Source organism: Corvus moneduloides, chromosome 19, assembly GCF_009650955.1.
Source record: "Corvus moneduloides isolate bCorMon1 chromosome 19, bCorMon1.pri, whole genome shotgun sequence".
NCBI classification, from domain to species: Eukaryota; Metazoa; Chordata; class Aves; order Passeriformes; family Corvidae; genus Corvus; species Corvus moneduloides.
The window spans coordinates 11,995,100-12,018,490 of NC_045494.1; the positions used below are offsets into that span (position 1 = coordinate 11,995,100).

The 23,391-nt window shown below is 56.3% G+C and overlaps 1 protein-coding gene across 1 annotated transcript; it reads left to right on the forward strand.

Moving 5' to 3' along the window:
* Positions 1-6,771: 6,771 nt before the first annotated feature.
* Positions 6,772-23,157, forward strand: PMP22 (peripheral myelin protein 22). The gene is made up of 5 exons (XM_032129227.1): positions 6,772-6,874; positions 7,706-7,806; positions 9,313-9,403; positions 18,165-18,305; positions 21,905-23,157. Exons 2-5 carry the CDS (start codon positions 7,729-7,731, stop codon positions 22,069-22,071), a joined length of 477 nt encoding a protein of 158 aa, XP_031985118.1. The 5' UTR covers positions 6,772-6,874; positions 7,706-7,728; the 3' UTR covers positions 22,072-23,157.
* Positions 23,158-23,391: the final 234 nt, after the last annotated feature.

The window sequence follows — 23,391 nt, forward strand, 5'->3', positions numbered from 1 at the left end:
CTGTGCCAGGAAGGAGCTGAAAATATCCTGTATGTCACCAAATCCACCCACGGGGACCCATCCCTGCCCTTCCAGTCTGTGTTTTCAGGAGAAAAACTGTCGCATCTTCCTCCTTTGGAGTGTGTGTGATGTGGAAAAGGCACAAGGGGAAGTAAAGCCACTTGTCAGAATAATGAACTGCTGACATGCATGATGGACTTTTAATGGTGCAGCAGAAGACACACAAACTGTCCCGGAAAAAGTTGCAGTTTGTGCTGTTCCTAAAATAGAAAAATGTGCATTTTAAGCTGATTTCTAATGATAATTGTCTTGCTTTTGAAAAAAGTTAAATGCCATCAGAAATGTCAGTGCTGGGGTGTTAAAAAGAGGAAGTAGATTCGACTTGAAGAAAGTTCATTGAAGAAAATGCTGTGGGTTTAATTTTGGCTTCCTAATTAAACCTCTCACGTGTGCTTTGTTGGTGGGAGCACCAAAGCACTTTGAAGATAAAGAGATTAATCAGTGTTTAAGCCCCTCTGGCTTCCAGGGAACCTTCTCTTGCTGTAAATCCGACTGATTTTACCAAGTATTGGAATTTTCAGAGGGATAAGTCTTCAATCGATCTGAGACTGAGTGTGAAAGTAATTTTGCAGTTTCCCTCCTTAGACTCACACGTTTCTTAAGTCTTTTAACCCCAGCAGTCAAGCTCAGCCTAAAGCCGGAGGGCGCCAGGAATCCCAAAGGAGCAGAAGCTCGAGTCCCTCCCCCTCTCTCAGGAATCCAGGGCAGGGACCACCAGCCCAGCGTGGGGGCTCTCAGGAGCTGGGAGCACCTTTCCTTGTCCCCATCCCCGGGTGACTCCTCCTCATCCCACAGACCCCTCTGTCCTCCTCCCCCCGTCCTCAGCGTCTTGGCAGGATCTCCATCCCAGCACCAGCCCTAAACAGGAAACAATTTCTTTCTAACCTTTTTTTGTCTTTACTAGCACTTCTGTCGAGACTAAAAATAGATTTCCTCTGCTTTGTGTGTCTTGGGGCCGGAGTCTGTCAGAGATAGCAGCCACCCTTTCCAAGGAAAGGGACAACTGTGAGCAGGAAAAGCTGCCCAGCTGATCACACCTTCCCTTTCTGCACTTCCCTGCCCCCCAAAGGGCCCCCTCGGGCTGCTCTGGGCTGTTCTCTGCCTGTGCTCCTTTCCCGAAGCCTTCCCCAGCCCCTGGTGATTTTGGCTGCTCCGCTTCTCTGCAGCCCCACTCCAGATGTTTTCAGGTTTTTGGGCTTCATGAGTTTGTCCCCAGCTGAGTGTGGGGCAGCAGTGGCACCCACAGCCCCTTCCTGAAAAGCTCCAGCCTTTGAGTACCCGGAGCCAAGTCCTGGCACCAGCGACAGCTTTGCCTTCGTTTCACTTCCACCTTTGGTTTTGAGTCATGTCAAAAATATCTGGGCTCTGTTTTACAGTGAGGGCACACCACGATCAGTCTCCACTTTTCTCCAGTTTTGCTTTCAGAGCTCCCCAAACACTGATCTTTCCCACTGGCCCAGCTCCTTTAGGGCTTTCTCCTGATTGCCAGCATTTATGTGGTGCTGCAATTACCCAGCTCCATTTTCTCTTGCTGTCCTGCCCTCTCAATGCTCCTTTCCACAACTCTGCCAAAGAGTTTCTTTCCTCTGTTCGAGCCGTGACCAGAGGAATTTCAGTTTCAGCTCCTCTAATTTCTTTCACAAATACTTTCCACTTTCCTGCAGCAATTTCCCAGACGTTAGAGAATTCCCAGGTCCCTCTGGGGTTTCGTTCTCTCCACGCCAGTTTTCCATAAGTTGTCAGTACTGATGTTACTTCTGGCAGCTGATATCCCCAGCTGCCCCCAGACACTTTGCTCAGGGCATCCCATGTGTGCTTCAGAGTGAGTCCCTTGGTTCCCCTGAGGGGAGCCCACCCTGCACAAACTCCTCTAAAATGGGTCTCCAGGGACAGGCTTTGGGTGCAATTGCAATGAACACGTGGCTCTTGGCCAGGTCTCCTGCACGGGGATGGATTTGCTTTCCATGACAGAGCTGCTGCTGAGTGAAGCTGCTCCATTTAATCCCCACAGGGCTCTGTTTGGGATTTGAGCAGCCTTTGATGCATTCCAGGAGATGAAACAACAGCCCTGCCTCCTCCTGCTGATGGCTGGGATGCCTTTGCTGCCGTGCCATTAAATGATTTCCTTTCAGAGATCACTTCTAAATCACAGCCCAGGCCCATCATCCACCTTTCTGCACGGATGGGATGCCTCCTTTCTCCACTCTGAGGAACGACGTGTCTGCTTTTATTGCTATTTATTGCTGGTTTATTGCTGCCTCTCTCAGCCAAGTTGCTGAGGAAGTTTGTGGAAATTCCTTTGCATCTTAGAGCCATCTTCCCACCCTTTTGCATCATTCCTTTTGCATCACTGCTGCAGAGCTGGGTGTGTAAATTAATTGTTTACTGACTGGAAGAAAGACGATAAATTAATAAACCCAGGACGCTGTTGCTTTATGTCAGTCCTGGATCCAGGTGAACACTCCAGGCAGGGCTAGCAAGACACTTCTCAGACAGGAGGTTCTGTTGTTTAAGAAAACAAAAATCATTGAATGTCCTGGAAGGGTTTGACATGAATTTGGGCAAAGTCAAAGCTTGCCAAAACCCATGTTAACAATGTATTGCATAACTAGTGCAGATTATTGTGCTCAAGGGAGAGAGAATTCCCCAAACAGCATCAGCAGTCAGAAAAAAACCAACCCTAAACTCATTGCTATTATGGAAAAAAAGGGAGAAAACTTTGGCAAAATGCTAAAGGAAAATTTGGGCAGTGTAGGATCACAGAAATGCTTGTGCTGGCTCAGAGCAAAGTGCAGCCTCTGGTGCAGCCTCTGCCAGAGCCAATGGGAGATGCTGAGATAAAAGCACCAGAAGGCGGCAGGAACTCTGTGAGATTCTCCCAGTCCACTTTCCCAGCTTCCAGCACTTAGTATCCCAAGGACTTCCTGAGCTGACAGGGCTGTCCTTGGATTTAATATCCCCCAATGGATTTGTTTCACATGCTCTTGTTCCCGTTGCTCTTGGAGCCCGCACAGCATCCGCTGTGTCCCTGAGCGGGGATCCGCAGGGCACGGAGCATCCGCACCCTCAGAGCGGCAGTGGCCGCTCCAGGGACCCTGGGGGGACTGAAAAAGGGGCCAGACCTGGCACTGCTGGAGCCAAAAGTGTAAAACTCAATAGTTTGGGCAAAAATGTGGCTCAAAGCTGGTTTAGACCTGTGTCCTCCGTAGGGTCTGTTCTGCGCTGGCAGGAGATGAGCACGAACCAGCTGCTCAAGAAGGATCTGAGGATGTTCAGAGTCCCAGCTGGGAAGCTCAGTTGATTTTTTGAGGATTTGGGGGTCAGTGGGTAAATTCTGGTTTCCCTGAAGTCAGTGGGATTTTCTCCAGCGATTTCAGCCTGGCTCTATCAGTGCTGATAACTGGCTTGGAGTGGAAAGCGAAAAGTTGGATGAAGTTGGTTTGGGGGCATGAATGCAGACAGGACTAAAGTGTTCTATAATTTCTTCTTTCATTGGCAGAAAACAAATCGGGAAAAACAAGTCATGCTTCCAAGATATATTAGACCTTTTGTTATTGAAGTCTGCTCGATATAAAGTCTCCCCTTCCATTTCTTTCTGGTTGAAACATTTTTTCTGATACCCATCCCAGCGGTGTAAATGTATTTCTATATTTACAAATCTATCTATCTATCTATACATATCTGTATATCTGCATGTGTCTCCTTTGAGAGAGCACCATGGATCCTCCACAAAGTGCAGTCAAACCATATCCCGCCCTCTTCTTTTTCTTAGTGGCACAGTTGTTTGAAAACAGGATTTTCCCCGCCCAGTTCCCTTCCCAGCCCCCAGTGAACGGCAGGAGGGGTTTGCTGATGGCAGCGCAGATTTCGGCCCCTGCCCTTCGCATTGCAAACCCTCCTCGCTAATGGCCTCAATCACCAGGGTAGGGAACAGGAAGCGAGTCCCTAAAATTGTGATGAGAGAGCAAAATGTGGGGTTAAAAATGTTCATCCTCACAAAGACATAGAGAGGAAATGTTATCTTTTGGTGTAGTTGGGAAAGGTTTGTCTTAAGAGGGGTTTCGTTCACCTGGCCCGAGGACAGGGACGAGCAGAACCTCGATGGGCTGGTTCATTGATGCCACGCAGTTAAATGAGCCTGAGATTCCTTTCAATCCACCCCTGCCTTGTCAGATTAGCATCTGAGCCCCGTAAGTTGATAGAAAGCCCACTTTCTTTCCTGAATTCTCATCATTTTATTCTAGAATTTCAAGCTGAAGCATCATATTGAAAGTAGCCCCATGGAATAGATCCAAAGTGAGAAATCCACATTTTTTTACCCAGGGTTTATACAACTCGTCAATCTTCCAGTATTCCCAGCACAGCCTGTGGCGAATCTTGTTTGTACACAAAACATTTTTCCAATTTATTGTGGCGCCTGCTTTGATTCGGGCGGGGTGGCACTGCCAGCCCCCTCACCCCGAGCCTGAGCGGGGGCAGCTCCCGAGCCCCGGGAGCACCGGGAGAGCCTCAGCCCGTCCTTGGGTGTGACGTCGTCTCTCCAGCAAAACCCCGAGGGCTCTGCTGTGACCATCCTCGCTTCCTCGCCTCCTCTCGCCCCTGGCCAGGCTCCCTCCAGCATCTCCGGCTGACAGAAGGCGCGGAGAGGAGCTTTGCCCCCGCCCCGGCACCCGAGCTCTGTCACAGCTCGTGCTCAGCTGATGTTGGTCCCAAACCCTGCTCGGTTTCCCAAAGAAGTGTCCAAGCTGCAGGGGAGTGATGTGCTCTCCTCTGCGGGCTTTCTCCACCGTTTCCAATCCACGGCTCTCAGCCGAAACAGCCTTTGTTACCCACACACTGCTCTTTTCCCTCGTTTGAGTTTCAGGTATTTCTCCCGTGCTTAAAAAGCTGCTTTTGGCACCTTACTCAGAGCCGGAGCCGGGGCGGTTTTGCTGTCCCACACTCCCGGAGGAGCTCGGGAGCTGTCTGTGACCCCCACACGTCCCAGTGCCTTCCCCCACTGTGCATCCCGCTGTGCTCCAGGTTGGATATTTTATCCGGGAACAGCAGCCCAGATCTCAGACCTGCAAATCCAAACCAGAGAATGCTCTCTGCCAGAGCCTGGATGGCAGCCCTTGGGGACAAGACCTTTCTCTCTCAGCCCCGAGCGTGGGGGCTCCTTCAGGCACTCGGCGCACGGGGCAGGACAGCCCCAGTCAGCCGCATTAACCAGGAATGTTCCGATGGTGGCGCAGATGTTTCAGTCCTCTGGGCTTTGCAGTCCTGGCACTGACGAGCGCCACAGGGTGCAGAGGGACGGTAGCAGCAGAAGAATCGGCGGGATTGTTTGGAGGGGAGGGGAAATTGCATCCTTTGGAATCTCGTTTTAGCCGCTGGCCTCTCTCCCCCGACCCCCCCCCCCCCCGCCCCCCCCGGGTGCTCTCAGCTCCCCTCCCACTCTCTGGCCGATGTCTGTGCTGGGACCCCTTACGTGAGTGTGAGGAGCCCGTGCTGCAGGAACACGCCTTTGCTTGCCAGGAGAGAGGAGCCAAGCACGCTTCCCGACCTCCTTTCTCCCAAGATTTACAATCCCGGTGGCTGGATGCCGAATTCCCTCGTTTGTGCAACAGTGCGGGACGAGTCTGGAGCTGGTGCGTGGAGAGGGGAGGTGATGGGGATTGGTGTTAATGCTCAGCACTCCCAGGAGTGTGCAGGGCTCCTGGCGGGATTATTTGGGAGCCGGGGGTGGGCTCTGGGGGGGGTGTGTGGGGGGGTGTTTGAACAGATTGGCTGTGCTCGAGGAATGAGCGAGGGTGGCAGCGCAGCCACCCCTTCCTTCCCGAGCACCTGCGTCAGAGATCCCAGAATGGGCACTATCCCAGGCTGCTCCCAGCCCCAATGTCCAGCCTGGCCTTGGGCACTGCCAGGGATCCAGGGGCAGCCACAGCTGCTCTGGGCACCCTGTGCCGGGGCCTCCCCACCCTCACAGAGAAGAATTTCTCCCAATATCCCGTCTGTCCCTGCCCTCTGGCAGTGGGAAGCCATTCCCCGTGTCTTGTCAATCCAGACCCTTGCCCCAAGTCCCTCTCCAGCTCTCCTGGAGCCGTTTTAGGCAGTGGAAGGGCTCTGAGCTCTCCCCAGAGCCTTCTCCAGCAGAACAGCCCTAACTCTCTGAGTGTCCTCCCGAGCTCTGGAAAATCGCATGCTACATCTAGTGAAAAGTTGCTCAGTTCCACCTAATTTGGCTCTCAAGTGCTAAAAGATCTACTCCAAGCGCTAGAATCCCTTCAGCTCAGCCAGATGCTCATTTCCCAAATCCTGTGCCTCGGATCCTGTCCAGGGCTGCACAAACCGCTGGGCCGGGGTGAGGGGACCCCCGACGTGGGGAGCTCTGCCCTCTCCGGGCACCGGCCGGTCCTGCTCGGACACCCCGGGGCTGCAGCGCCCACGCTCAGGGACACCCCGCACCCACGGGGGGCTGCACGGCCACCTCTCCCCCGCCCTCCTCCACGGCTGCCTGGGCAGCGGGGGCTCGGGAGAACGGGAGGGGCCGTCTCTTGTCCCCCCTCAAATCTCCTCGCCGCCGGGCGGGAGCGGCCGTGCGGTGGCCGGGGCAGGGAGCGGCTCCTGGCCGTGTCCCGGGGGGAGGCGGCCGGGCCGGGGCCGGGCCGAGCGCTGTCCCGTTTATAGGAGGGCGGCGGGCGCCTGCTGAGCCCTCCCCGTGCCGCAGACGCAAACGGGGCGGTGGCCCCGGTTAAAGGGGAAACTTGACAGCGCCGCCGCCCGCTCCGCTCCGCGCCCGCTCCGCCGCCAGCGCGCTCCGCTCCGCCGCGATGTGAGTACGGACCGGCCCGGCCCCACTGAGCGGACACGGGCTGGAGACACCCGCTCTGAGGGTTCTCTAGGGAGAGGGGCCAGGGCAGCCCCCTCCCCTCTTCACCGACGGGGGAGATGGGCTGGGGAAAGTCCCCCCAACTCGGGAGAGGGTCCAGGAGAGCCTCTGCCAGGGGAGCCAAGGGAAGAGGGGCTGAGGGCACCCCCGGAGAAGAGGGGCCAAGGGAGCCCGGTGGGCTGAAAGGGGCAGGGGTTGACGCCCCCTCCTCCCCGCCCCCTGCCCTCTTCGCGGGGGTCGCCAGAGCAGATGAGCCCGGGAAAATTCCCCGTGGGGTGGGGGCTGACAGAATCACCCGCACTGGTCCCATGAGTGGGTGGACAAGGGACTCCCGCCCTCCTTTCCCTGCGGAGTCGGGCCGGGGCAGTCCCTCGGGTGCGATGCTCCGGGATCGAGCCCTCCCGCCGGGGGCGAGGGCGAGGAGCGCATTCCCTTGGGGAGAGGGGATCGGAACCGCTCGGGGAGAGGGGCTGGGGGAGCCTCCTTGGGGAACCGCCCCCCTTTGAAGCTCCTCGGGGAGGGGACTGGGAGGAGCCCCCTCGGTGGGAGAGGGGGAACAGGCTCGGGGGACCCCCAGGGAATATCGGGGAGCGGGCAGAGGGCTCGGACCCCTCTCCGTCGGCGGGGCCCGAGGAACAAGAGCCCGGGTGCAGGGCACTGCCCCAGCAGCATCCCCCGAGCCGGGCGGGGCGGAGCGGAGCGTTCCTGCTGCCCCCGAACAGACGCACGGACAGACAGACACACACACTCAGCATCATCCCTGTCCCGCTGCAGCTCTGCCCTTCACCACCGCCAAGATGCTGCTGCTGCTGCTGGGGATCATCGTGCTCCACGTCACCGTGCTGGTGCTGCTCTTCGTCTCCACCATCGTTAGTGTGAGTACGGCTTTCCCCCGCTCCGGGGTTCCCCGGGGCAGGGACATGGCATGGCGAGAGCAGAGGGTGTTATTCTTATTTCTGGCCGTTTTTACAGCCTGGCTTTTAGCAGGAAGCTTTAATTGGCTGGTTTCTGGCTTCACTAACAGTGGGATTTTGGAATCTGGGAGTTTGTGCTGTCAGGTGAACCTGGTGGGATGCGTGGCTGTGTGCTCTGCTGGGTGCTCAGGGCTTCCCCGCTGATACAGAGACACAAGGGCTGTTGGAAACCATCTCCTCATCCTCCCCGGGCTGGTTCACATCCAGGAGCAGCCTCGGAGCACCCAAAATCCCTCCTTTGGGGTGATGCTGCTCTCCCCTTTCATAAGGAGCTCCACCTGCTAATGGGCTTCAGGCACAGGACCGGAACAGCCGGTCTGAGCAAAGCCCTTCGAAACGGGGCTGGCTGGGCACTGACCCCTCAGCACAGCAGTTCTGCTCCCCAGCTCTCCTCCCTTGGGGCAGGAAATAAGGCACAGCCTCTTTTTCGTAACCCACCTTCCAAGGCGGAATCTTTGTGAGCAGTGGCAAGCCCGAGGGCTGGATGCAGCACAGAGGCTTCCCAGCACTGTCCTGGGGCTGCAGCCCAGTGAACACGTCAGCTGCTCGGGAGAGGTTTGAGTTGGCTTTAAAGCAGCTCTTCTGTGGAGCTGGTGACTTCCAAGCTTGCTTCACCAGGGGCTTCTTTCCCAGTTGTTGTTTTTTTGGGTTTTTTTGGGGGGGGGGTTCTTTTTCTTTTTTTCTTTTTTCTTTTTTTTTTTTTTTGGTGATCATAGTAGTGGAAAACGTTACAAAAATCTTCCGAGCCGTTAGGAATCACGTGGAAGCATTCAAATGTCCCGGCCAGGCAGCGGGCGAGGCCGGCGAGGGGAGGGAAGCGCGGCCCCGCGGGACTCGCTCCGTGTTTAAAGAGCATAAAGAGCTTCTGTTTTCGTGCCGTTGGGGCGAACGCGGCTAAAAGCAAATCTCGGGATTCGCTTTCCAAGCCCCTCTCTAAGGAAAAGCGCGTCCCTGGGAGCGCCCGGCCGGGCAGGCACGTGCGGAGCTGGAGCTGCTCGGGGCCGCAGCCTGGGGGGACACGGACACGGACACGGACAAGGACACGGACAGGGACACGGACACGGACACGGACACGGACAGGGACACGGAGAGGGACACGGACACGGACAGGGACAGGGACAGGGACACGGACACGGACAGGGACACGGAGAGGGACACGGACAGGGACACGGACAGGGACACGGACAGGGACAGGGACACGGACAGGGACAGGGACACGGACAGGGACACGGACACGGACAGGGACAGGGACACGGACACGGACACGGACACGGACACGGACAGGGACAGGGACAGGGAGAGGGACACGGACACGGACAGGGACACGGACAGGGACACGGACACGGACACGGACACGGGTGGCTGCTCCTCCCCGGGCCCCGCTCACGGGCTGTGTCTGTCCCGCAGCAATGGCTGGTGAACGGCGAGCACACGGCAGACCTGTGGCAGAACTGCAGCTCCGGAACCGTTTTCCAGTGCCTGGCGTCCTCCACCAACGGTGAGTGCCCCGGGACCAGGGCTGTGCCCGCACGCCGCTTGTGTTCTGCTCCCGGACCTATGGAATCGAGGGGGATTTGCCTCTGTGGGTTATTTGTGATTCCTTCTTGGATTTTCCTGCATCCCCGGAGCTGTTCCCTCCCGCCCCATCCCCTCGCCTCCTCTGCTCTGTCCCCAGCGGGAGGAGCACGGCTCAGCTGTGTCCCGGTGCGGGCACACGGGGCTGGCCCGGCAGTGGGGGATTGCTCCCCCCTCCCCTCCCGGTCCCTGAAGTTGTGATGGGGCTTAGCAGGAGAGCCAGAGCCGCTGCCCACCGCTCTGCCCGGCTGCCCTCGGGCTGAGGGGCAGCTCCTGGCAGCGCCAGGGCAGGGTGACACCCTCACTGCACTGGAGGTGACGGCTCGAGCCCTTTTGGGGGGCTCTCCTGTTTTTAGCACGTTTTCCAGTTGGATGTACAAACACGAGGTGGTTCTTGGGGCAGGGCCGCTGGGCGCCTGTCACCCTGCTGGGAGCTGAGGGGCTCTTTTTGTCACAGCTCCCTCTTGCTCTGCTTGTGAGGGGTCTGAAAGATGCCCACGGGGCCCTGAAGACGCTCTGTCTCCAGAGGACACTTGTCCCCTACCTAGAAATCTGTCCTGCGTTTTGCTGCTGGGACAGGCTGAGTTTTTGGGCACAGCCCTGGAGTTTGCTGTGGAGCACCGTGGGGATGTGCTGAGTGCTCGGGCTCTTCATCCCGTGGCACCTGCACAGCTGGGGGCTGAACAGGCACCGCGGGACCGAGCTGGGGCAAGGCTGATGTCACACTGGGTGCATCAACCCTGAGCTGTTTGCCGAGGTCAGAAGGGGAGGGGGGCGTGCTGAGACACGGTGACACGCAGTTCCCAGGGTGACCAGTGGCACCAGGAGCACAAAATCCGTGCTCAGAAAGTTGGGCAAGCCCGTGCCTCAGTTTCCCTAGAAGAGAGAGCTGGTGCCAGCGGTGCTGTGGCCAGCGTTTGTTTTGTTAGCCTGGTTTGTGCTTTCCCGATTCTCCCGGTGTGACCCGCGGGTCACACCAGATTCTCCCAGTGTGACTCACGCCGCTGTCACTGGGACAGTCACCCTGTGCCGGAAACGCGGGCCTGGCGAGGAGCGCACCGGTGCCAAGTGGCCCTGGTGAGGGGGACAGTCACCCCGGGAGCATTAAATGCTTCCGGAGGGTCCCTCAGTGGAGGGAGACTGTGAGAGGGCTTTTGGCGATTCCGAGCAGAATCCCCAGCCTCGGGAGCAGACCACTCGCGTTGCCCACGCGGGGAGGAGATGCCGCCACTCCGTCCCTCGCCTTCCCCGCTGCGTCCCCGCCTGCGCCCGGGCTCGGTTCGCTGCGAGTGAGGCTCCCAGCGCTAGTCTCTGCTGACGCCTGGTGGTGTCCGGGCCAGCCGGGAAGCGGCTGGATCCCATCCCAGGCCGGGAGCCTTCTGGAGCCGTGTCCCTCATCAGCAGTTGGCTGGGCTGGCTATTGCAGCGTAGGCAGCCCCGCTTCGGGGCCAGTCATGCGAGCTCCGAAACTGCTGAGCCTCCGCTTTGCAATGAAAGGCAGTGCTTGCTCCCAGGAGTCCCAGAGCCGAGGGCTCTAAAGCCTCCCCAAATCTTTTGCTTGTCAAACCTGCACTGCTTTTTCTGGATGTTTACAGGGGGTTCTGTCGGGGCCGTCAGTGCGGAGAGAGGCTTGTCCACACTGTGGCCGGGTGGTTTCCCGCACACCTGCTGGTCCTGAGCGTGTGGGAGTGTCCAGTGTCTGTTCCCAGAGCTGCTGGAGCCACTCCAGTGCTGGGTTTTCATCACTAAAGGGACTATGGTCAAGATGAAAATGTTAAGAATGCAGCTGAGCAGCTGAGCTGGGTTGATAGCCCTGATCCAGTGGACGGGGTCCCTGCCCATGGCAGGTGGGTGGAATGAGATGATCTTTAAGGTCCCTTCCAACCCAAGCCATTCTGGGATTCCAGGATAAAGTGTCCCAGTGAGCTGCTCTTCGAGTGGAAATTCATCATGCTCAGGGCTTAAACAGCTCTCACTCATGCAAGGCTCTGCTCTGGCACCAGGAGAAGGGGTTTTGCTTGGACAAAAGCTTGTGCCCCATCCACCCTGTAGGAGTGGTGCTGTGAGGACCTGTCTTCCTCTTGTGGGACCCTGGATACAGGGTGCAAAGCCCTCCACTGCTGTAGGAACACAAAATCAAAGGGTATTTCCTGGGCTTACATAAGGCTTTTAAGGTCTGTTCATACAAACAACAAAAATGCCACATGGTCTCCTTTCCAGCGGGTCCTGCTCCCTCCCTGCCCTGTCACCACTGCAGGGAGCTGCTGTCGGCCACTCTTTGGGGCAGTAGTGAGGTCACGGGGCAAGGATGCTGTGGCAGAGCCACCTCGAGGCTCACACTTCTCTTCTGCCTCATCCTCACAGCCCTTTCCCAGGAATTTGCTTATTTTCAAAATTAGGAACGGTCCCGTACAAACAGCACAAACCAGCCTCGGTTTCAGCTCCCAGAGCAGAGGCTGTGATGCAGTGGGCTCCAGACAGCCATAAAAATTCATATCCCTGTGCCAAGGGTGGTACTGAATGGTTAATCCTGGAGTGCTAAGGTGCTCTGGGGAAAGAGCAAGGAATGCTCATTGGGAATTTTGACAGAATTTTCCGTCTTTATGCAGGGGAAGTTTTTGCTCTGGCCCTCACCGTGACCTCTGGGGTGTGGTTATTTCTTCTTCTCTTTTCAAAAAGCAGTGGGACTCAGTAAGTGGAATTTGGGAATTAGATGGTGCTGGGTCACCTGCATTCCTCATGGATGGGGACTTTGGGGTTGCTGGTGCTGTGATGCCCCCTTGGTGTCAGCTGAGCCTCCCCGTCCTGTCACACAGGGACCCTTTGCTCAGGTGACCTTGGTGTGGATGCCCAAGGAGAAGCAGAACTTTTAAATCCAGCTGCCAGCAGGATTTGCTTTCGTTGCACACTGGGGCAGGTTCTGGGCTGGGCTCCTCACCCTACAGAGCATCCCATGGGGAGGGACCAGGCAGCAAAGCAGCGCCAGGGCTGAGCTCGGCACTGCCCAGGTGAGGATTCCCGGGACATCAGCAGACCCTGGGTACAGCTTGGCCTCGGTGGGGACTGAGCTCCCACCTCCTGAATTCCTCTTGGCAGGGCTCAGCCCCTGGGTGTGTGCGAGGGCCGATCCATCCCGGCGGGAGCCGAGGGCACATTCCCACTCCTTGTCCGTGTACAACCGCCTGCTTGTTGCTGTGATTTTCGCATTTGCTGTTAGATAATGCTTTTTTTTCTTCAAGAGGCCGAGAACTATGGAAAAAATGTTGCAATCTGCTTCGTTTGCGCTGTCAGACATTCCTGGAAAAGACTTATCTCAGGAATTCAGCTCTGAATCCCGGGACTGTGGGTCGGCAGGGCCGTGTGCCAGTGCCGGCTGTGTGGCCCCACGGCCAGCTCGGGGCACGCGGCCAGGCCCAGCAAGTGCCTTCAAGGAGATTCCATCCCAAATTTCCAGACAGGGATATTTTTTCCACCAAAAAAGGCCTTTTCTTTCTGGCACTGAATGTTTTATGCAGGCAAGAAGACTTTTCTGCCTGGTTGGGAAAGACCCCAAAGCCCATCCAGTGCCACCCCTGCCATGGCAGGGACACCTTCCACTGTCCCAGGTTGCTCCAAGCCCCAGTGTCCAGCCTGGCCTTGGGCACTGCCAGGGATCCAGGGGCAGCCACAGCTGCTCTGGGCACCCTGTGCCAGGGCTTCCCCACCCTCTCAGTAAAGAATTTATTCCTAACATCTAAAAATCTCCTATTCCAAGAGAATATTTTATATTTCAGAGCAGTTTGTCCCATAACTTTCTTGCCTTCAATAGGAAAGGGATTTCCTCTGCTTAAAACCATTTTTTTATTATTGCTTGTTCTTCTTACAAAGAGCATCTGATAAGGGGAGGTCGGGAACTGGTGCTGTTTTTTTCTTAGATGGTCCAGGTGTCTTTGGCTCCCAATTTTTCTGTGAAAGGTGAGGTCAGACAACTTTCCCTGCCATATTTGTGCTCTGGCCCACAGAGGAATGGGAGGAAGAAGGCAACGTGTGGGCAAACGATGACTGTCAAACCAGAAGAAAGGGTGAGGGAGTCCCCTGCAGAATGTGGTGCTGGAAAATCCTTCAACCAACGTTCTTTTGGCCTTGATGAGACTCTCAGATGTCCCTGTGGGTGCAGGCTGAGTGACCCTGCACCACGTCTGTGGGCCAAGGCACCACTGCTCCCTGCTCCTGCTGCCTGGACTGGAAATCACTGGGAGCTGGTACTGGCGTCCTTGGGAGGATCTGGGCATGGAATGATGGATCTGCCACCTCAACACAGGCCGGCAGGAGGTCAGAGCCCGAGCCAGAGACCCACCAAGGGTCTGGGAAAGGAGCTCCCTTGGGCTTTGTGGAGCTGTTGGAAGGAGTTTTCCATGGTGCCAGCAGCTTTCTGCTGCCTCAGCTGCCTCAGCAGTGGCCTCTGTGGGATGTGAGCTCCGATGGGATGTCGGAGTGTGGCAGCTCTGGATGTCCTGGCCTCATGGACTTCTTGGATGGAGCTTCAAGGAGAAGGAAAGGGAGGAGAGCCAAGAGGAAAAGGAGGGAATTCCCAGTGGGATTTCCAGGAATACCTCTGGAATGTCTGACTCGGTGCTGGTGGGAGGTTGGGCCACAGCAGGAGAAAGCTGCAATGGAGCTGGGTTTTCCCTGGATTTTCCCTGGGACAGCGCAGTGCCTCAGCTGGACAGACTGCAAGGAAGTTGTCCCCACAGGAGAGGGGTTCCCTGCAGCCCTGGGGCTGTCGGGGGCAGTGGGGGGATCTGGGCTGTGCAGAGCAGCACCACAGGCACCTGAGCTGCTCTGACCTTGGCAGTTCTGAGGGGCCTCTGTCCGAAGCGCAGCCCAGAGAGTGCTGCAGCTGAGCTGCTATTTCTGCATCTCCAGTTCCCCCCTTTCCAACCCTCTTTGGGGTGTTTGAATGCCAAAACCCCTGCAAGTCCCAGCGCTTTGCTGTGGCCCAGCCGCTTCAGAGCAGAGGATGTGAGCTGGGCTCAGGTTCTTGGTCAGGCCTTGACACCTGAGGGTCTGCTCTGCAAAAACCCTGCTCAGAAAATGTGGCTTTTCCTGGCAGCCCTGGGCTGGTACCTTTGTGCCTGTGCTGTTCCTGACCCTGCTGAGATTTACCTTCCAGCATGGAAGCAGCAGATTTTACAGTTGTGGGCATGAATTTCCCCTCCTTCCAGCTTTGTCTGTATTATATGCCACAGTTACCTCCTTAATGGATGTTTTCTCCTGCAGAAGTGGTTGCTTTTTGAATGTACAGAGTGCACACAAATGGCAAGGGGAAAACTCCACCTGCAAAACGTTCCCATCAGCTGCAGATCCCAGCACAGCAGGATTTTTAATGCACAGCACTAATTTAGGGATGTCTTCCAGCAGGGGATGAGCTGAGTGCTCAAATAAGTGTCTTCAGTTTGCACTTTGTTTTTTCTCCTTGGCTGTGTCCAAAGAGGATGTGGGGGGTGTGAATTAAACCCTGGGGAGGCAATGCCTCTCCTTTCGGACCTCTGCTCCTGGCCAAGAGCACCTTTTTCCCTGCCCTGTCAGTCCTGTCTGGGCATAAAGCCTCCCTGCAGCAGGCCTGGGGCTCTGCTGGAAGGGGCTGGCTTGGCTGCTGTCTCTCTGGGAGATTCAACTGCAATTTCTGCTCTGCGTTCCAATTTCTGCTCCTGAGTTTCTTTCTTTCATGCTGGATTTTAGGGCAGTGAAATACCGTCTTCATCATCCCAGGGCTGAAGTCTTTTCCCTGCTCTTTAAGCAGTGCTGTGAGCACATCAGGCTTGCAGAACTTAAGGGGAAATTCAAATTTGTTTTGTAAAAACTTCTTGCTTTTTGTCTGTGGCTGCCTGAAAGGGCTCTAAACCCACTCCCGCCAGCTCATCTCCGGAAGCGGCGTGCAGGGTGTTATCTGCCCTATCCACGCTGTTTCCTTTCCTTCTTCCTCCTGAAGAACAAAGATATAAACACAGAGCTGAAGAGATGCAGGGGAAAAATGGGATCACCAGCTCACTGCCCAGGGGAAACCACAAATAACAGCCTGGGACTAAACAGTGCTGACAGCCCGGCTGCAGCTCTAGCCCGGCTTCCCTCCGGGAAACTCGCTGTGCTTTTGAAATCCTAAGGGCTGGACACAGCACTAACAGCAAGGGGGTTAAAGGCACGTGGGGCTGAGGAGGTAAAAACCCTACCTGCAGTTATAGGGGTGATTTAAAATGTTTTAAAGGCAATCAGCTGTCCTAATACAGCTGAAGTCTGTGGGCAGCTGGCTTGGAGTTAATGGAGTTCTGGAACTCGCTCTTGTGTGTCTCACTCCTGGGCTGGGATCCTGCCCTTTGTTTTCACAAAGGAGGCCAGCAAAAGTCAGCAACGGGCTGGATGTGAGCGGGCTCAGAGCTCTGGTCTGTGGGATCATCTCCTGATTTCCCTGCTCCCAGGCCGGCTGCCGAAACCCTCCGGCCACAGTCGGCTCCCCCCTCTGTGCTGCCTTTCTCTTCCTCTGACACGGCTCTTTATGACAATGGGATTTTGCAAAGCCCCTATAAATCATTTGCATTCAGAACCAAAAACCAGGCAGGGGAGGCGGATGCAATTAAAGGGCAGCTCAGCTCAGCTCAGCTTGGCTTTCCGTCTAGACAGCCTTCTCCTAAAATAACCGGCAGTGGCAGCATCCACCTCCCAGCAGAAAGGGCTCCTCTTGGGCCGGATCCCGCGGCCTTTGCAGTCACAAAAGGCTTGGCTTTCTGGGTCCTGGATGAAACTGCAGGGCTTGACTTTGGCTCAGCCAGTGCATGGAGCTGGACACAGCTTTGGGGCTTGGGTGAGAGGAGGGCTCAGCTTCCCAGAGCTGGGAGGGGAGCCCTGTCTGTGCTGAGGAAGGGAAAGAGATGCAGTTCAGCAGCTGCACATCCTCCAACCACATCTCTGGTCTGATCTGAGCAAGGATTTGTGATGATTTTAGTGGTGCTGGAGCTGCCTCATCCCATTTACCGCTGGTGCATCACGGCCAGAGCTGAAGGGGCAGGTGGGGCTGGGGCAGGGGGGCTTTCCCTGCCTGGCTACCTGAGATAGGGGAAATATCTTGGACATTTTGTGTGCACATTGCAGTGAAATGCACCCTGGGATTTCCTGGGAGCAGCAATAGCTGCTCCTTCCTAAGGAATGGCAGCAGCTGGTGCAGGGGAAGCCGGCGCACTGGAGTGAGGGAAGGGCAGCAGCTCCCTGATGCTGGGGAGAAGCTTGGAATGGGAAGTGTGACTGGGAGGGGAAGGACCCGGCTGGCTGTGAGGAGCAGGGGCTGCTCTGCTGGTTCCAGAGCTTTGGGAGCAGGGACTGCATCTGCTCCAGTGCCTGAATATCCAGAGGCAAAGACAAGGGGTAGAAATCCTGGTCCAAAGTCAAACGCACCAGACGTGACTGAGCGGCACAGGGTGTTCCCTGCAGCCGTGGATGTGCTGGGAGTGCCCATGGACGACCACGGCCATCCCAGCTGAAGGCTGTGCCTCACTCTCCGGTCCAAACTCCGCCCTCCCTGCCCTGAGTGCAGCTCGCAGGGATGTAGTGGGGACATGTGGTCCCCTCCCTGGAGCAGACGCTGCCCTGGACAGTCCCAAAGGCCTCGTTTGCTGCCCCAAGGTCGGAGGTGGCTGAGCTGAAGGGCAGCTTCATGTGGAAGTTTTGCTCCATTTCAACCATTTGCTGCAGGAAGCCGATTCTGCGGGCAATCGGTGGGAGTAGAACTGTGGCAGGAACATGGGGCTGAGCCCGAGGCTTCAGTGCTGCCTAATCCCATCCGAGGATCCAGCCCCAAGCATGATTTTTCTGCCTTTCACTGGGTGGTCTGTGCCTCAGTTTACCTGTACTGAGTCCTGTCTGCCTTTCATGGTGAGTTAATTGATGTTGCGTCCTCAAAAACCTCTCAAGGAAGCTGCAAACCTGCATTTTGATTTCAGACTTTATAAGGAAAGGGGCAGGCAGAGGTATTTGCGAGCACTGCCTCTTTCTTCAAGCTGCAGCAGCTCATGGCATTTTGCTTGTTTATTTATTTATTTTTTTACGTGGGGAGTTACACACCCACTAAGCCTGGAAATAGCTGAGCAGTGACTCACACAGGGGCTGGTTTAACTGGTCTGCTCTGGGACGCAGCTGCGTTTGGCAGCTGGAGAAGGCTCTTCCAAAAGGTTCAACTCTGCAGGGGCAGAGGGTGTTTTCGTTCCCTGTGTGTTTATTTGCCCTCGGAGCTCGGCCAGCGCGGTGTCCCAGAACTTGCTGCACATGGCTTTGGTGTTTGCAGCGCAGCTGAACAGCCAGGACCCGGCACGGAGCTGGGGAGAGGCTCTGTCTGGGTTTTGCAGGTCGGGGTTGATGTCTCCGCTCTGTTTTACGGTCGATGCTCCCGAGGCAGAGCCCAGCCCTGTGATCCATCCTATTCCAGCAGCTGCTCCGTGCACGAGGCATCCACAGGGCACCCGAAATCCAGGGAGCACCGTGCCCACGCCGGGGATCCCAGCAGCTGGGGCAGCCCTGGATGTGTCCCCAGCTGCTCCCAAACCCCGTGGGAGCCAGGGTGGGGTGGTGGCCCAGGGCTGGCAGCAAGGCCATGGGCACAGCAGGGGCTCCACGGTGCCCACACTGAGGTGTCCGTCTGTCTGTCTGTCTGTCCCCAGAATGGCTGCAGTCTGTCCAAGCCATGATGATCCTCTCCGTCATCTTCAGCGTCCTGTCCCTGTTCCTGTTCTTCTGCCAGCTCTTCACGCTCACCAAGGGCGGCAGGTTCTACATCACCGGAGTCTTCCAGATCCTCGCGGGTGAGTGGGGCTGAGGGGCGGCACTGTCACCTGGGGCCAGGCTGCCAGGCAGGGGCAGGGGCTGGAGGGAATGAGCAGCTTCTGGGGCACATCAGGAGGGCCGTGGAGCTGCTGCCGGCAAAGGGAAGGGAAGGGGGATGAGTAATTCGGGGGGGTTGAGGTCTCACATGCCTGGGATGGGATCCAGCCCCGGGGCCACTGTGCACCCAGGCTCTTCTGCCCTTGCACAGGGAAAGGTGCACGAGGGTTTCTGCCCCAGCCAGGGAGGTTCTGGAGGGACAGGGTGCCAGAGCCACTGGGGCAGAGGTGGGGGCAGCACATCACAGGGGCTGCTGGAACGAGAGCTCTGCCTGTTCCCCAGGGCTCGGGGTGGGATGTTGGGTGTCCAGGGTGCTGTGCTGGCTCTGGGACCCACCTTCACCAGGCTGGGTGAGGCTTCCACAGCTGCTGGTGGGGTGGGGAAAGTCATGACGATCCTGTTTTGGCAAAAGAGGACTCGGTGATTATTTATAAACGTGCCATGAGGGGGCCTGGTGCTTTCCCCATGAGCACAGAGCCCTGGAGCTGCAGGGTGAGCGCTGACTTGGACTGCCAGCTACTATTTTTAACTCTTTGAGAACTCAGTGCTGGAAGGGAGCCACAGTTCATGCCCTACGCTGCAGTTCCCTAAGTACTGATGCTGTAAAGCCCCTGGCTCTGCTTATGTTTCCATGTATGAAACCAGTGGAGAGAATTTTCAAGCGTTCAGGCTAAAAATTGTAATTGTGCTTCAGGGTCCTGGCTGCATTAGGACAGAGTGTCTGGGAAGGAGTCTGATTCTTTCCTAGAGCTTTAGATGTTAAACTAGAAGCCACCTGAGGTCCTGCCACTTTCTCAGTGGAACAACTCATTCACTGAGTTTAGACAAACTTTCTGGGCATCCTTTAAGCAAGTGACCTTCCCAAACCTTGGAGAAGTCCAGAGCTAACCTTTATTGGCATGAGACCCATGAGGAGTGGATCTGCTCAGCCACAGTGCAGGTGGAGTTCAGATCAGTTCACCATCTCTGGAAAGAGAGATGTATGGAAACCCATTACAGCCATGGAGCCAAGGAGGGGAAATGGGCATTAATAATGCAGTTACCTGCCTGAGAGCTCTCTAATAGACCCGGGAGCAGAAGGCTTCTCTCTCCTGAGTGATTCTGGTGAAACCTTATTGTCAGAGGAAGAGAAAATGGGATTGCGGCCCTCTGTCCATGCTGGGTGTCCTGAGGGGATGCAGGGTCAGACCACAGACCCACAGACTCTTTCCTTGTTGGGCCTGAGCTGTGGGTCAAAGCCATGCCCAGCCAGTGTGAAGGACAGAAAAAGTGTCCTCATCCCATCAAGCTTCCCTGTGGCCAGGGGGACCTGTAGGCAGAGGTCTGGATCCAGGGGGACCATGCAGAGGTGGGCACTATTGGCCATCCTTGCTGTTTTCCCTGGCCAGGCCTGGAGGAGGAGGCTCAGGTCAGTTTTGATCTTTGTGACCCTAAATCTTGGGGTTGTTGGTAGGAACAGGACATGGCTGTGCCAGCACTGCCAGGAGATCCCACCTGGAGGCAGGACAGCTTTGGTCACAGGAGCTGAGCCTGTTCTGGGCTCCTTGCAGCTGCTCGTGGGAAGCCAGGGCAGGAGCACTGGGCTCTGGTGGGTGGCAGAGCTGGGCAGTGCTGCCCTGAGAGCCAGGGGGGAGGGCAGGGGCTGGTCCCCACTGCAGCTGCAGCTCAGGGACACCAGGGAGTGGAGGAAGGGCAGGAAGAGAAGTGTGAGGCCACTTTGGTCTGTGGTGCAGCAGCCAGGCAGGATCATCCCCAGCACCTCCTCCACACAGCTTGGAATCACCCCCAAAGCCTGGCTGGACTTGTCCTGATGGGATCAAGGGCATCAAAAGGCTTTCAAAGGCTCCACTCCATCCTTGGTGGGTCCCTCATATCCATGGGTAACTCCTCATAGCCCAGCATGGCAGAGACCATGGTTGGTTTGGGCCTCTCGGGGCCTGACCCAACTTTTGCATCCCCCTCTCCCTCTCATCATCCCTTTTATCCCTTCTCTCCCATCGCTCTCACCCCAGAGCTGCTGCCCTGTGGGTGCAGAGGGTGGGCTCAGCCTCGGGGGCTGTGCCTGCCCACATCCCACAGCTGTTTGCAAACACCTGGCTTGGAGAGCTGCCCTGGAGCTTGCACAGCCCCAGCCGGGTTCCTCTGCAGGGCTGGGGCAGTTCCAGCAGGAACAAACCCTGGGAACAAATGTCGGGAAGCATTTGCCCTCCTGACCTGCCGAAGCAAGACTGGAGCGTGTTCCCAAAGCCAGGCTGCACAGGGGGATGCATTATTGCTCGCAGCAGTGCTGGCAGCTGGCTGCAGCTGGGCCTCCCTCCCTTTTCTCCGGGCCCGGAGCAGGGCAGTGCCCCAGAAGTGCGGTCGCAGCCGTCGCCTCTGGCCGGCCGCGTTCCTGCTGCGGACAATCGCCGCTGTATCTCGTGCTCTGTAGGTGACTGGGCGGCCACACGCCTGTCCCCTGTCCCCCAGACAATGGCTGTGCTCTCTGTGCATGGGCTGGGCAGTGGGAGTTGGCTCCCATGCTTGGAGAATGGAAACTGCTCCAGCGGCGCCTTAATGAAGCGAATTCCCACTTGTGCACTTTCCCCGAACAAAAGGAGCAGTGTCAAGTGGAATTACAGCTCAAATATCACGGTGCTGAGATGTAGGTGGTCCTGAGGTCCGGGCAGGGGATTTGGAACTCGGCTCCAACAACAGCCCCACAACTGTATAATAAAAGTGCTGGGATTGACTAAAAAGCTTGTTTGGGGCAGGAATAGAGCTGGCTTTGTGTGAGCCCCGGGCGGTGCCCACCCCTCATCGGGGGGTTTGTAAGGAAGCTTAAACGCTGCCTACCGGGGCTGGGCCTGGCCCCTGGGACACCCCTGGGACCTGCACAGGCCCTGGCTGGTCAGGGGGTGCCAGAAGCCAGGGAAGAGGAGTGGGCCGTGGGCATGAAAGGGTTTGCAGGGAGCTGGGTTTTAAGGAACAGGGTTTGCTGGGAATGGGGTTTGCAGTTGAGTTCCTGGTGCAGCTGTGCAGGATGGGGGGGTCACAGCCAGAGCATCCTCAGGCCCAGCTGTGTTTGTGGGGTTTATGTCCTGGAGAGGTGATACAGAAACGTTCTTGCTTTGAAAGCCCAGGTCTGACCTCTTGCAGCACCGCAGGGAGGTGGCTCAGGCCAGGGTTTTAAGGAGGGCACCAGGGGAGCGGGATTGGTCTGGAGCAGCAGCCCTGAGCTGGGGCTGCCTGAGGGATGGGTTAGCCCAGGCGATGCTGCAGCTTTGTCTGCTCCAGAGCCTCTGGCTGTGCTTGCTGAGCACGGCAGAGATATCCCTGCTCGCCTCCAGCCACGCCAGAGCCCACAGCATCCCCTCCCCACATCAGGAGACTCCCAGTTTTCCAGGAGCCAGGATCCAAAGGGGCAGTAACAAAACCAGTTCCCATGCTGGTGTTGGGTGTTGTCCCGTGTGACTCCGGGTTCCCAGCAGGGAATGTCCATGCGTGGCCTCACTAACGCGCTCGCTGTGCTTCCCTGCAGGGCTGTGTGCGATGAGTGGCGCTGCCATCTTCACAGTGAGGCACACGGACTGGCACCAAGCCTCGGAAAACACTTCCTACGGCTTCGCCTACATCCTGGCGTGGCTGGCCTTCCCCCTGGCCCTGGCCAGCGGCATCATCTACGTCATCCTACGGAAGCGCGAGTGACGCCGCGGGACGTGGCCTAGCGTGACAGGGGCACTTGTGATGTCCTCGGAGGAGATGGAGGCGGGGGAGAATAGACGAGAAAACGGAAAAGAAAATTAACCAAAAAACAAAAAACAAAAAAAACAAACAAACAAAAAAAAGGAATAAACCCTCCCATCCAAACCAAACCCAACCCAACCAACCCCCAGAGGAAACACTCAAAGGGTTCCTTGTTAATTGAAGATGTATATAGTATCTATGGTTTAAAAAACCTATTTATAACACTTTTTACATATATGTACATAGTCTTGTTAGCTTTTGTTGACCATGCGCTGTTTTAAAGCCTAAAGCAAGTGCCTAAGGAACTCTCACTCCTAACAGTGTAACAAGAGCGCAGTGATTTTTCTCTCATGCAAAATCCTCTCTAAGCTGAACTCTCCTGCCCTGTCCCAGCCCGTGTTGAACCGTCAGAACCCCCAGCCCTGACTGGTTTTAGGCTGGCGTGGATCAGAGTCACACCTGGTTCCGCAGCCGGAGGGCTGGGCCCTGCTCCTGCCACATGCTGTGATCCAAAGGGCACATCCAGATCTGACGGGAGATGCTTCCAAAAGGTTTGAAGGATTTTGGAGCAAAGGCTTTGATTGCCCCAAGTGCCTAAATGACTTATGTGCCTAAGTCCCATTGCCTTGCCACCACACCCGGTGGGAGCTTGGGCTTTTAAATCACTTAGGTCGTGCTGCAATCCAGCCCGGGCCGTCCTCCTTCGCTTGGGCTGCGGGATTGGGCTGTGCCGAGCACTGGGAACTGCTGCTCCCAGCCTGGAACGTGCTCTGTCCTTGCTGTGGAGCTAAACTGCCCTGAGAAAGAAACCAACCCAGCCTGTCCCTGCAACCCAATACCAGATGTATGAAATGGTGCTATCTATTTACCATTCCTTATCCTGCTAAGCCATTTAACCTTAGTCACTGGAAATTCAGTTAACGACCTTGAGGTAAACAACCAAGCTAGAAATGAGAAATAATTCTGTGTAATATAAATGAGCTATAACTGCTTTTGTACTTAGATTTGCTCTTACTATTATTTTTAATAAAGCATTTATAACCAAGATTCCTTTTTCCCCTCCGTGGTGCAGAGGAACAGAAGCAGCTCTGGCTGGGGCCCATGGGGCTCTGGCACAGGAGCGAGATGTGAGTCCTCTGTCTGTCAGCAACGAGTCTGGCCATGAACAGAACAGGCACCAGCACAGACCCCGGGCTGCCTCTGAGGACTCCAGACACTGTTGCTGTTTTTGGTCAATTTTGGTTTTTTTTGGGGTTCTACTTTTTTTTTTTTTTTTTTTTT

What these genes read in the sequence shown, in the direction of transcription:
- PMP22 (XM_032129227.1), top strand. Translation starts at nt 7,729, where the DNA reads ATGCTGCTGCTGCTGCTGGGGATCATCGTGCTCCACGTCACCGTGCTG. An exon ending in TCGTCTCCACCATCGTTAGT is followed by an intron (nt 7,807 to 9,312) that starts GTGAGTACGGCT and finishes TCTGTCCCGCAG; the next exon opens with CAATGGCTGGTGAACGGCGA. An exon ending in CCTGGCGTCCTCCACCAACG is followed by an intron (nt 9,404 to 18,164) that starts GTGAGTGCCCCG and finishes GTCTGTCCCCAG; the next exon opens with AATGGCTGCAGTCTGTCCAA.